This window comes from Papilio polytes, unplaced genomic scaffold (assembly GCF_000836215.1).
Source record: "Papilio polytes unplaced genomic scaffold, Ppol_1.0 DF824270.1, whole genome shotgun sequence".
NCBI classification, from domain to species: Eukaryota; Metazoa; Arthropoda; class Insecta; order Lepidoptera; family Papilionidae; genus Papilio; species Papilio polytes.
In genome coordinates this window covers 807,922-820,966 of record NW_013524934.1, presented here as the reverse complement: position 1 = coordinate 820,966, position 13,045 = coordinate 807,922, and the positions used below count along the sequence as shown (strand labels likewise).

The 13,045-nt window shown below is 36.2% G+C and overlaps 2 protein-coding genes across 2 annotated transcripts; one reads left to right on the top strand and one right to left on the bottom strand.

Moving 5' to 3' along the window:
* Positions 1 to 549: 549 nt before the first annotated feature.
* On the bottom strand, positions 550 to 3,230 carry LOC106103892 (mediator of RNA polymerase II transcription subunit 19). The gene is made up of 3 exons (XM_013283806.1): positions 2,926 to 3,230; positions 2,466 to 2,837; positions 550 to 2,102 (listed from the first exon to the last, which is right to left on the bottom strand). The coding sequence occupies exons 1-3, from the start codon at positions 3,104 to 3,106 to the stop codon at positions 1,942 to 1,944; spliced, it is 714 nt and encodes a 237-aa protein (XP_013139260.1). The 5' UTR covers positions 3,107 to 3,230; the 3' UTR covers positions 550 to 1,941.
* A 1,077-nt stretch (positions 3,231 to 4,307) lies between these two features.
* On the top strand, positions 4,308 to 10,282 carry LOC106104462. Its single transcript, XM_013284527.1, has 2 exons — positions 4,308 to 4,641; positions 4,764 to 10,282. The coding sequence occupies exons 1-2, from the start codon at positions 4,591 to 4,593 to the stop codon at positions 10,008 to 10,010; spliced, it is 5,298 nt and encodes a 1,765-aa protein (XP_013139981.1). The 5' UTR covers positions 4,308 to 4,590; the 3' UTR covers positions 10,011 to 10,282.
* The last annotated feature ends 2,763 nt before the right edge of the window (positions 10,283 to 13,045 follow it).

Genomic DNA, 13,045 nt, shown 5'->3' with positions numbered 1-13,045 from the left:
ATTATAGACCGGATCTTTCTCCCTTTTTTGATTATGTGACTACTATTGTCTGAATTCTCACAACACGTTATACTTTCTGCAATACTTAATTTTAGCTTAACTTTGGCTTAGATGGCAAACGAGCGAGCGGCCACCAGAATTCACCGAAAAGGCGAAGATACACGTCCCTACACACCCGTAATTGTAAATGCGTTGCCTACCATTAATCATCGGAGGAGGAGACCCACACGAAGAAGTTATTTCCCTTTTTTATGCGTGTATTCCATCGTAAAAATGCACTTTTTCTTTCCATCCATTCCTTATAATAAAATACACGCACACTCATAAGTCGAACCACTTTAAGCCTATCTTCTGTATGGTCGTGGTATATGACCCGGCGAGCCAACCCTACAGTGCTAAGATGTTAAAGTGGGCGCTCTACCACTTTAACGTTAGCTTGTAGTTAGTGTGTTTTCATTGCAAAAACTCGGACACCACTGAATCGATTAGAATATTTTGATTTTGATTAGAATTCACGCGACATCAGGCAACAAAATAAATAAACATGTGTAGAAAAAAGAAATACATTTTATTCTTATTTATGTTTGTAATGAGTTTTACAACATAACAGTTTGTATGAAATTCAATTATCAAAGATGTTTGATGGCGACTAAAGTTTGATATTCACAAAATGTTGAGCTTTTGTAGAGTCCCATTTATTTACAAAGTCTTGTAACATATGCAGGTAGTTTGAAATTTAGTAGAAAAAAAATAGATATGCCAGAAAACAGGAAATATATAACAAGTAACTTTTAATTGACTAAAAAACATATTACAAAGTAGAGAAAAATAAAGGCAAACTATATAGATGATGGGATCCATAGGAAATATAAAACATATTCTAAAATTGCGAACTTTGCTAAGAATTGGTTAAAAAAATATTTCGAAATTTCAGACTACCTTATTTTTAGCACATTAATAAGTAAAACAACACATATTCTGGTACTTACACTACGGTATAATATTATCTAACACTTAAATCTATAATATTTGAGATAACCTGAAGCCTGAAGAAAGTTTTTGAAATAGTCCATACAACTTGTCAAAAAATTTCTTAAGAGCCCAAAGTATTGTAATACTTTTAACAAAGGTATTTATTTTACAAACTACAATACAAAATACTACACGAAATGTTTTTAAACAGCTATAACCTGCCCAGAAATATAAAAAACCCTCGCTATTTTATGGAGATATGGAACTAATGACTACATGAGAATGTGATTCAAACTCCTTTAGGCAAGGATTTTTATATTCTTGCCTAGGTTATACCTTGATGACCTGAGCATTTCCACTGTTGTCACACTTGTATGTAAACATTTATCCATTTCTTTGATAAAACAGAGAGCACAATATGCATTAACAAGTCACAACAGCGGAATTACATTGAGTAAAAAATAAAAATGATTTTTTTATAAATACAGTTATTGAGATGCAATAAAATGATCAGTTTTCTCACCAATGTTATTTTAAGTGTAGTGTTCAAATTAAGACCAAGAAATAAATAGAAAAATCAATTTCTTTGGGCCCAATAGTTGAGATACATCTTTGGGGGACTTTTTTATTAAATACTGTATACAAATTATTAGAACATTTACAGATCCTAAAAAATGTTTACCTCCTGATTTATTTTTTAAATATACATTTAGATTATTATTTTGTTGCTGATAGTATGCATTTATATCTGATTACTAATTTACTGAATATCTAAAAAAATTGAATGTCTCTGCCTGTTTATTAAGACGACCAGATTTGTACTGAATTGAATCGAACTTGGTAGTCTTTAGATCAATTTGACTTATATACACATATCCTTTATTACAAAAATTTGTATTTAACACATTACTATGTATAAAGACTCCCCACTTGATGCATCTCATAAGAAACCTTATTGACTACAGCTGGCTAGGCATTGGGGTGCTGACTGGGTGTGAGTCCCCCGTGCTCCGGACTGTGCTTCTGTTTTTTTCTCTTTTTCTCCTTTTTCCGTTTCTTCCGCTCTTTGTCGTCGTCGTGTCGTTTCTGTTTTTTGTGTTTCTTTTCATATGTGTCTGGGTTTGATGAGTCTTAAATAGAGAACATATTTAGTTAGTTGTAAAGTGGACTAAAAAGGTTAGTAATGAATTTATCTATCTATTATTTATTATTTATAACAATATAAAGAGAAAAGATTTGATTGTTTGTTTACATTCCACATAGAAATAAACAAAAGCAAGTAGCCGATGTATTCTTCCAGACTATTCTCTACATCTACCAAATTTCATCAAGGTCCCTTCAGTCATTTAGACGACACACTCTAATCCATCGTCTAAACTTTAGCCTCTCTAATATTAGTAAGATTTATCTTAATATTTTCTTACTTCAAATTTATTTGAGATTATATTAGAATACATATATGAGGAGTGAAGCATAGTGACAAATAGTGTTACCTTGTAAAGGTGTGTCCTGTCCAGGTGGTGCTCCATCTTTGTGTTTATGTTTCTTGTGTTTGCTCTTATGCCTTTTAGGAGGTGTTGCACTAACATAACGGTATTGCTCTGGCAGGGGACCAGGGTGCAACCTGAAGCCTGCTAGCTGAGCACTGCTCAAGGGCAACAGTTCTTTACCACCGATCGGTCTTTTGGCTATAACTGATCCTAGAGTACTGTTATCTTCTTGTCCAGGACCATCCACTATGCCTGGTAAATTAGGTAGGAATGATGACAGTGATTCCTTTAGTTTCTTCCCATTAAATTTGCTATATGAGTGTTCTAGGCCATAGTATGCCATTAAATTTGTTGCGCCTGTTAGTTCACATTCTCCTGTAAATAGGTATTTATTGTAATGTTATAAATTGTAATGCATTTCATGTTATTTGTTTTTGCTGTGAAAATATATCATTGTACGCACCTGGAGGTTCTTTCATCAAATAGAAAGGACCACTGTGTAATATTGCAGGGTTTTTTCCAAGTGAGATAGTGGTTTTGAGAGTCCCAGAAGAATCCTGACGTGAAACTACTGGTGACCTCGCTCCTCGCGGTGAGGATTTTGGTGAATATGGTTCTACTTTTCTAAACTGATCAGACATCATCTTGAATCAGCATTGTCTAGCGGGAGTTGCATAAATAAAGAAATGCTAAAAATTAAAAATAATAGAAACTAGAAACTAAAAATAAGTGTTCCCTTCTCTTGTGTGTTGCAATCTACAACAGATTAAAAAAAATAAATGTTATCAATACTGTTGATACAGATAAAAAAGGCATGTCAATATTTTTAGGGTTGCCGTTTTTATTCTTATTTATGACTAGCTGTTGCTCGCGACTTCGCCCGCGTGAAATTACAAATATAACCTATTACGTTCGCCGTTTTTTTCGACCTATTACCAAAAGTATTAACTTAGTTGTAATTTACGTAATAACAGAAATCTACCTATGCAAGATTCCAAATTTCTAAGCCCGGTAGCTTGTAAGCTGATTTTTCGGTTACCCTTATTGTTTGTGTTCGCGATATCTTCTAAACTATTAGTCTAATTTAAATACTCTTAAGGACAATTTTAGTCTACATTAAATTCTCCTGATAACAAACGCATTTATTTGGATAAGGATTAATATTGAAACCAATAAAAGAACGCTGCAAATAGCGTGGGGTTTTTAATTCATTTTGTAAACAACAAGGTGGTTATTGTAAGAAAACCGTTTAAGATAGGTATATGCTATCGCGGACTTTCCTGTAGAACATTTTGAGATCTACAATTCTTTTTTTCAAATTTTTATATACCTCTAACGGTTTAGGCAGCGTAAGCCGAGAAAAGTGAAAGTTTAGTGAATTTTTAACGCCGGCGTCCAGAAACACGCTGTTTATTAATAGTTCCTAAACATTAGTATTAATAATATATAGCCTATGTTACTCAGAGATAAATTAACTTTCTCGGCCCATTAGTTTTTGTGTTATTTCAATACATACAAAAATACAAATCTTTAATCTTTAAAATTAATACAGATATAGATTATTAAAAGGTACCTACTTTTTCTTATTACAGCGCTATTTTCCTATAAATAAGAATAGAGCTACAGAATAATTAAAATTACACTAGAGCCATGAATCAAATCGAAATCCAGGATCTCGCCTAATGGGCAAGTTTACTTATGTAATTATTTTAACAGCCGTTAACTAGCGTTTGTTGATCCTAACGAGCGGTTTTTAAATTGTTTATGGTAACAACCACGTGTTTCAATAAAAATGCTTTTGCCTAATGAAATTAAAAAGTAAGAATCATAGAGAAAAGAGTCTAGTCTATGGAACATGAAATAGCTTCTCGTAATGCGGTACGATTTTCAATAATGTGTTTGGAAATAAACATCGCAATGAGTTTAATTTAATCTGTTTGTGATTATATGGATTGTTTTAAACATTAAAAATGTGTAAACTTAGTGATAAAAGTCGTACAAACGCAGTGCAACATTTCTGATATCACCAATCCTCGCTCAGCGAAGTGACGCCATTTTACGGGAATGACCAGCCCGCGGCTGCCTCTTATTAGGCCTGATGTAAGGAGCGCTCTACCCAAACGGATGCATGGAAACGAATCTTTATTATTGTTCTCGTACTGGACGTACGATTTCAGAGGTACGGCCTTATATTACAGTGTTATTATTGTTATCGTATTTCAAATCGAAGTTTGATTTCCTCTTGTTTGAACGTCTTTTGTTTCTCGTTAAATGTAGTAAGCACGTGTTTCCTTTTTTCAGAAAACTATGGAAGATGGTAATGTAACCAACACGAGAGACGATAAAATTGGTTCAGCGTCACTGACGAATTTTTACGGCGAAAGACCCGCGAAGTTAACTACTAATGGGCATGACTTTGCCGGAGAGCCATCCAGTCCCCCAGACACGATATACGGCCCTCGGCGTTCTAGCGGCGATGCATCACAAGACGAAAAATTCCGAAAACGCATTAATCCATTAAGAATACATCTTGGCAAAAGACCGTTTGTTGACACTTGTGCGTCTTACAACAATGCCAGCAAGAAGAGAAAGCATTATGCGGTTAAACCCAGTGAAAGCAGTGCATCAAAAAACGCAACCCCTCGCGCGCCGAGACTCTTACCCAAACGTGTTGACCGTAACCCATTTCACAATGTATCACAAGCGGACAGTTCTATGGACAATGAGCAAGACAAACCGGTTCCACGACTTGTGCCCAAAAGTCAGCTGGTACAGTTTAAAAAAGGTAAAACAGAAAAAGGTCCCCAACTGAAAGAATATGCACAGAGTTTGGGTCTACAACCTATGGTTAAATTTAAGTGTCGGAAATGTTGTTCTATGTCCTTCAAGACATTGGCAATGTTGAAAGAACATCAGTTGATTTGTCGCGCCCAAGTGAAGGAGCCTGCTCTCAGCCCGGAGTCAGTTTCTAATGCTGATAACAATGCAGGGGGACCATCAAGAGTTACAAGAAAAGTGTATTTATGTTCAGCTTGCGGTACATATTATGAAAATTGGAATCTTTTCCTTCATATGAGAGAGGTACATAATCGACACATCTGCTTGTTCTGTCTGGGCATGTTCTCAAAGGCTGAGAAGTTGTCTGCTCATCTTACCAACAAGCATAATGTACAAGAGTTCAATTACAACAGTAAGGAGGACTTTGTTAATGTTTACAATGGGACATTATATTTAATGTGTTGTGCTTGTGATGAAATTTGTAGTGAGAAGGATGATTTTTTCAATCATGATTGTAACAATGTGAAACCTAAACCTGTGCCTGTGCTTGTTAGTAAAAAGCCAAACAATGTTAATCATATTAAAAATGGCAATGAGCCATTAAAAAGTTGTAGTACTACCACAATGTCTAGTAAGAATTCATTAAAGCCTGTTAGTGATAAAATTGAAGCCAATGATGCAAAGCCGGAGACAGTAACTACCCCTAAGGCTACAATAGATACAAGTGATTGTGAACCTGTAAATAGTGATGCAAGTATTAGTTCGGATAGTTCTTTTTCAAATAGTAAAGACGATAGTAATACAGTAGAATCTGTGATAGGACCTGATAGTGTGAATGTAAAACCCGGGACAGACATTCATGAGACCAGCACCCCTGACACTAGTAGATTACATTTACCTAATGGTGATGACAGTATAGAACAATCGGAGGACAGTGACTCACCTATACCTGATGAAATTCATCCATCTTCACCACATCCTAATGTAGATGAAAGTATTAGTCAACCACCAGAAAGAGAAAAGGAAGCAGGTGGTATTAAGTTAAAATTGAGTTTGAATAATGCTAATTCCCCAGTAATTATTAATTCTACTGTAGATCCAACAATTGGGCAACAATATAAGCCACCATCTCGGGTCAGAAGGCCACCGAAAAGGTATGAGAAAGATGCATCACAAGAATTACCAACACCACCAAGATTGCCTTCCATAAAAATGACAATATGTGATAAAGCTGACAGTCCATTTGTAAAAACAACTATAATAGAAAGTAACCAAGAAACAACACAAAAAGTAATCATGGATAATAGTGGGCCTGAACTTGTGTTACCTAAAGATCCTGAGCCGAAACCAGATAGTACAATAAAAACTACTATCTATGATAATAATTTAGATGACAGTAACACATTGAACAGGGTACCAAAGCTAACAGTGAGAGTGCCCAAGGAATTTTTGGATAAAGCATCTTCAAGTGATTACTCTTCTGATAGTGATACTGGTGAAAAGATGTCTAATGATGATCACAATACAACTATAGCACACCAAGAACATGTTAAAGAACAGTCTCCCGAAAAGGACCAAGTAATGCCTGAAGTTCCATTAGAGGAGCCTGTTGTTAAAGATGAACCTGAACAACAACCAGAAGCCAAAGTACAAATGACAGATGAAAATGTCAATCCCAATGTAGAAACCAAGACTGAAGTTAAAGAAGAGATTTTGAATGTGGAAGACCCTTCACCCACTGAGAGTGTGCCAGCTATAGAACTAACATTAGACCGACCATTAGATAAATATCCACTTAAAGATCTCTTGAAAGTGTTTTTAGCATCAACTGTTATAAACTGTATTTATTGCAACCATGCCCGGAAGATTGCCGTAAACTGCGAACAGCTTGCACTGCACTTGGTAGCAGAGCACCGATTCTCTGCAACTGTTAACAGCATCACAGCAGAAGAGCTTCTGCCACAAACTATTGCAGCTAAAGTGAAGGCGAGGCTACAAGAAGTGTGTACTGTGTTCATAAATTTAGACTCTTATGATAGTGTTGATAAATGTGAAACTGTTCAGTATAGTCATGTATTTGAGTGTTTTCAATGTTTCTTTAAAACTGCTGTTCTAAAAGATCTCTATTTACACAATCGCAAAATGCACCAGAAAACTATATTACTTTGCATTATGTGTAAATGTAATTTTTATACTTATAGTGAATTGTTATGTCATTTGTGCCCTGGAACATATGATTCAGAATACGAAAATAGGTTTAGATGTTGCTTGTGTACTGTAGACTCTATATCTTCACCCTTTAGATTAATGGTACATTTACGGAAAATACACCACACATGTGACGTTTGTTTAGAATTTTGCCAAAGCCAAGCTCGCTTGTCAAGTCACGTTTGGAAACATAAACTGCATCATTTATGCTACCGTTGTGGTATTGCATACAGAAATAAACCGGACATAACAAACCACTTGTTCTGGAAACATGGCACAGAAAGTGTCTTGTGTAAAAAGTGCCTACAAAAGAAATGGCCGCATGTCTATCATTTCTGTACTCCTCCAGCTATTTTTGTATGTGAAGAATGCACTTTGCAATTCACTCGTGCTGTATATCTTAAAGTTCATAAAAGATTCCATTCTGAAGAGTTTCCGCATGTATGTGCTGAAGAAAATTGCACAGAGAAGTTTGTTTCCAAAAAGTTGTTAACTAAACATGCAGAAAAGCATAAGCCTATATCAATTGAAAGTATAACTGAAGAGCAATCATTAACGACTGATAAACCAGTTGATGATTGTAACGTATCAGCACCTGTAGATGCATTAATTGATGAAAAACCTAAGGAAGAAGCTGGATCTTCGGAAATAAAAGAAGAGGCTGGATCAGATCATACCTTAAAAAAAGTAAAAAAGAAAAAACTTAAAGACAAAGATGCGTTATTATTGGACGTAAATTTGCCTGCATTAAATCTTTCTGAAAGTGACAGTAGTGACGAGTCTGATAGTGGTATTCCGTCGTCAATTAAAGATGAAACACAAATTGACAAGTTAGATGACGAATCCCAGGAAGCGAAACCGAATAGTCTCGATGTGACCGATTCTGTTAATCCTATGCTAGAACCTGTTTCAAAAGTTGAAGAATCGTTTGAGCCTCCAGAAGAAAAGCCGGACGAAAAACAGGTTTTGGAAATATGGGACAACTTTAAAAAATATCAAGCCAAGGTTGAAAAACAAAAGGAAAAGACACCACCGTTAGTTCCTATTCGAAAACATGTGTGCGATTCCGATCATGACTATTGTTTGATACCACCTGAAGTAAACGGCGACGACGATGCATATGGTTCAGATAAAAAGAAAAATAAAAAGTCGCCAAAAAAGAAGCAAAGTGGCTTATCTTCGTCAAGCAGCAGCAGTAGCGACAGTGACTCAAGTTGTTCATGCGGCCCCAACTGCAGCTGCTCCTCCAGTAGTGGAGGGTCTTCATCGTCAAGTTCCTCAGATTCTGATTCATCTGATGAATCTGGAACTGAAAAGAAGAAAACAAAGCAACTAAAGAAATTACCGAACAGACGACTTAGCACTGGCTCTAACGTGGATGTTATGGCAATGACAGAAACGCCAGTTTTAGTACCTGAAAAAACAGAACCACTTATTGCCGAGAGCGACCTAGAAACAGAAGAGAGCGAGACAGATGAAGAGTTTTACGATGAGAATCCCCAAAAAATTGCAAACAAACTACATGCCGAGAAACGTAATCAACTTATGCTGTTAGCTTCAGTAGCTCCATCGGATGGCGGCTCTATGTCAGGAGACGTAAGTCGTGCCGCCACTCCGGTTAAAGAAGAAGTCAAACAAAATGAAGAAGTTAATGTTGTCGAGCAACCGGAGAACGACATTAAAAAAGAAAAAACTGTTAGTGTTAAGAAGCGAAGTAAAAAGAAAAAGAGATCAAAGAGTTCTAAGAAGCACACACCTATTAAAATAAATATACCTAAAGACGTTATCACTCAATCTGAAGTGGAAGTCCCGCCGCCTTTAATGCCGAATAAAATCACAATATCTTTACAATCCAACACAGTACAAATTCCAGAAGCACCGAAAACCGTTATAACAAAGCCATGCAATCCTAAGTCTTCAACTCATGAAAATAAACGTGCTTCGAAGCGAAGACGTGTCCCGAACAAATTTTACGGCTACTCCAGTGACGAAGAGTCTCCGCAAACGACCGCTGCGCTTAAGCCGCAGTTGCCGCCCAAACTAGAGTGGAGGAAGGAGGATTTACCCTCTCCTGTGACCCACAAAGCGAAGAAAGAAATTCCTTCCTCAGTGATTCCTCAAAGAACGTTCAACTATACGGACCCTATCAGATTGACGGCACCAATCCCGGACCCTGAACCTCCAAAAATACTGATGAATTCAGAATCGATGGAGTCGAACAGCGATTCCGGCTCCAGCGATGAAGGAGCTCTAGAAATATACCAACCCAATAGCGTTCAGAACTCAATACCGGTTCCACCTCCGACGTATCTTAATTCCGGTACGTCCAGTCTGCCGTATCCGTTCCAAAGGCCGGCGGTGCGTCAAGCGCGAGAGGGAGAAAGCGTTTACTGCTACTGTCGGTGCCCTTACGACGAGGTTTCCGAAATGATAGCATGCGATGCCGAGGGATGTGCGATCGAGTGGTTTCACTTCGAGTGTGTCGGTATCATGGTACCGCCTAAAGGCAAATGGTACTGCCCGGAGTGCAGGAAGAACCAAGGCGTCGCCGCCTACAGATAATCCCGAGACTTGGTGTAAATATGGCGTGGCTGTATCGATATCTGTACATAACTTATTGACAAATGTAGATAGCCTAGCTTTACTTGTATATCGTTGTAGGTAGATAGTATATAAAGACTAGGATTATTAGGTCTGAAAAAATGTATCATATGTTATAAAAGTACATGTTATGCTTGAATTGGGCTGTGCGGCCGCCTTTGTAACCTGGCCAATTGTTACTGACGTTCACTAACCCAGCCAAATGGAAATATAAATCCAATTTTTGATACCAGCATTGCAGTTTTATTTACATCAAAATATATTATTCATATCAGTCCAACCTTACTTCGTAGCAGAGCAACACACACACACACGCATCTTCGCAATAATATTTGTAGCATGTATGATGTGTTATGCCAGATTTTGTTTTGTATCTGTTCCAAATTTCAGTAAGATATGTTGCACCGTTACAGCATTATCTAGTAAATGTGAAAAAATATCAAGTATCCCTCGGGAACCGTAGCTATTCCCGGAATCAAAAGTACCCTGTGTGTTCTAGACTATTCTCTACATCTATACCAAATGTCATCGAGATTTATCAGCAGTGTAGGCTACAAACTCTTAATTAGTAACATTAAACTAAGCACAGGCAAAATGCAGCCGTAAAATTACACGACAAAATAAATAAATCATAATGTATTCTAGTCATATCTTCGTAGTTTCTAATAGTATCGAGTTGCATTCTCACCTGTACGAAAAACAACTTGTTACTCACCAAAACTCAGTACAAATAAATGTTAGACATATTTAAAAGAAAATAAGTAATAAGTAGGATAGTTCTTGTATTTCGGCGGAGGGAGCCATGTTTTAGAATAAGAATAAAAATCAATGGTACTTTTTATGTCCCAATAATTCACGTCCCGTATTCATGAGCAGTGCAAGCCAGACAACTCCATCTGTAATTCAAAACGACTTCAAATATATTTATGTCGTAGTATTTCACAAGGTTGCAGGGTTTCAAGCACGATTGAGATCACTTTACCTACTTGTACTTTGTTACTAGAACACACTTGTTGAAATTTTTTAAATAATTTACTGATTGTATTATACAAGTATTAAAACGACGAATGTAAAATGTTCTAATTTATATGATTCTTCAATTCACAGAATAGCAGTCGTATAGCTCGCTTATTGCAAAAAAAAAAGTTACGCATTTACAAGACTTCTATTGAGATGGACTTCTACCCGACATGGGACGCGCACAAACCGTGTTTTATGGTTTTTTTGTTAGCTGATTTTACTTTGGTACCATTTTTACAAGAACTTTTCAGGCAATGTTTGTTGAAGTTTAATAAAACGATACACACACACACAACTTACAACTCGCACCTTCATTTTCACACCCTCACACACACACACACATATATATATATATATATATATATATATATATATATATATATAAGAGGAAATATATTTTAATTTCACTTCTTAAAATTAATAAAGAATAGTAAATTTTCCTTTTGTTTCTCACCAAAAATGTATAACTTTGTAAGGGAAGTCCTTGGCTACTTAAAAACAGGAATCCTAGTTAAGTAGTCAAGGCAACACTGATTTATGTAATTAACATTAGAGAGCAATAAAGATATTCATATTCTTATTCTAATATTATCATTAATTCAGTGAATAAGTCGGTATAACTTTGGAAATTTCCAAGGTTGAGAAAATAACCCGTCTCTCTCCCGGCGGTTCCTTATTCGCATTCCTGTGCGGCAATAATAAGCACATTGTTTTGTAAATTGCTTTTTAGTTTGATTTAATAAAAATATTGCAATGTTTAAAAGAAAACATTTCATCGAATCATTTGGCGATTTCTGCACTGGCACAACTCTTGAGTAAAGATATAAGGGCTAAAAATATCTATATATATAAAAATATATATATCGGCCGTTTCAGACAATTGATGGATGTCTGTCGTATCCTGTGATGTTCAACACGCGAAGTCTGTCGCCAGGCGCAAGTTGATATTGTCCTCTATTAAACAGGAGCTGAAGTGCTTGGTAGAAATCAACATTGCAAGATACCTATTCAGTGACGGGCTATCTGAGTTTATAGAATCATTAAAAGCGGTGGTATAATCAGGCATTTTTGTAACAAACACAACGATTGAACCAATTTCTACTATCAGCTCCACTTTTGCTATGGCATCAAAAAATCGCTGTATGCTGAAAATTACGAAAAAAACTGTTTCCTGAAAAATTTCGTCGTGGCATTTCAATTCGGCGAACTATACAAATCTTTTATTTTATTCTTTTTATTATGTTATACTCAAAAAACATGGCTAAAAGAACAAGATAAATGGCATTGTTTTGAAGATATTAAACAGTATTATAATACAAAATTTCCTTTTTCTATCTATCTCTTTTTAATATGATGTGCTATCATCGAGTAAATTGTTGCCAGTGTTTGGGAATGATTGTAGTTCAGTGGTGGAACAAATGTTGAATTTGATGTGGGCGAATTATCTTATCCTTATTCTGTGGAAGGCATTGGGTACGTCCTATTGCCAACATTGGGCAGATAAAGGCTGATGATGATGAGTTATTTTATGATAGGCTCTCGAGTGGAGATTGATTTTTTGTCGTCTACCAGATGTTGATTTACTTATTCTACCTTAGGCATCCTGCATTATCGTAATCCCATGGTCGATGGCGACGTTTATATGACTTGTTAAACATAGTAACGGTTTCAATGCTACTGCAAAGTAACCTTGGCGCGAAAACTCAAACATTAATGAACAATCGATTGCCGCTTGCAGCGCCGCCAGGCCTCTTGAGCTCTTGACGTAGGTTACGCTAACATCATGTAGGTTTGTATTGTTTGTTTACATCCTGTGACCATTTTTTTTATTCGAGGATAACCGAATAAGTGATTACGACAGTACCTAAAAAAACAAACATTTCGAAGTTCTGCTGACGATTACTTATTTTATAGTTAAACGAGTAACTTCAATTTTCTCCTGGCTAATTACGAATTTTCGAAACCCCGTCTATTAT

What these genes read in the sequence shown, in the direction of transcription:
- LOC106103892 (XM_013283806.1), bottom strand. Translation starts at nt 3,106, where the DNA reads ATGATGTCTGATCAGTTTAGAAAAGTAGAACCATATTCACCAAAATCC. An exon ending in TTTGATGAAAGAACCTCCAG is followed by an intron (nt 2,838 to 2,925) that starts GTGCGTACAATG and finishes ACCTATTTACAG; the next exon opens with GAGAATGTGAACTAACAGGC. An exon ending in ACAGGACACACCTTTACAAG is followed by an intron (nt 2,103 to 2,465) that starts GTAACACTATTT and finishes TCTCTATTTAAG; the next exon opens with ACTCATCAAACCCAGACACA.
- LOC106104462 (XM_013284527.1), top strand. Translation starts at nt 4,591, where the DNA reads ATGGAAACGAATCTTTATTATTGTTCTCGTACTGGACGTACGATTTCA. An exon ending in CTGGACGTACGATTTCAGAG is followed by an intron (nt 4,642 to 4,763) that starts GTACGGCCTTAT and finishes TCCTTTTTTCAG; the next exon opens with AAAACTATGGAAGATGGTAA.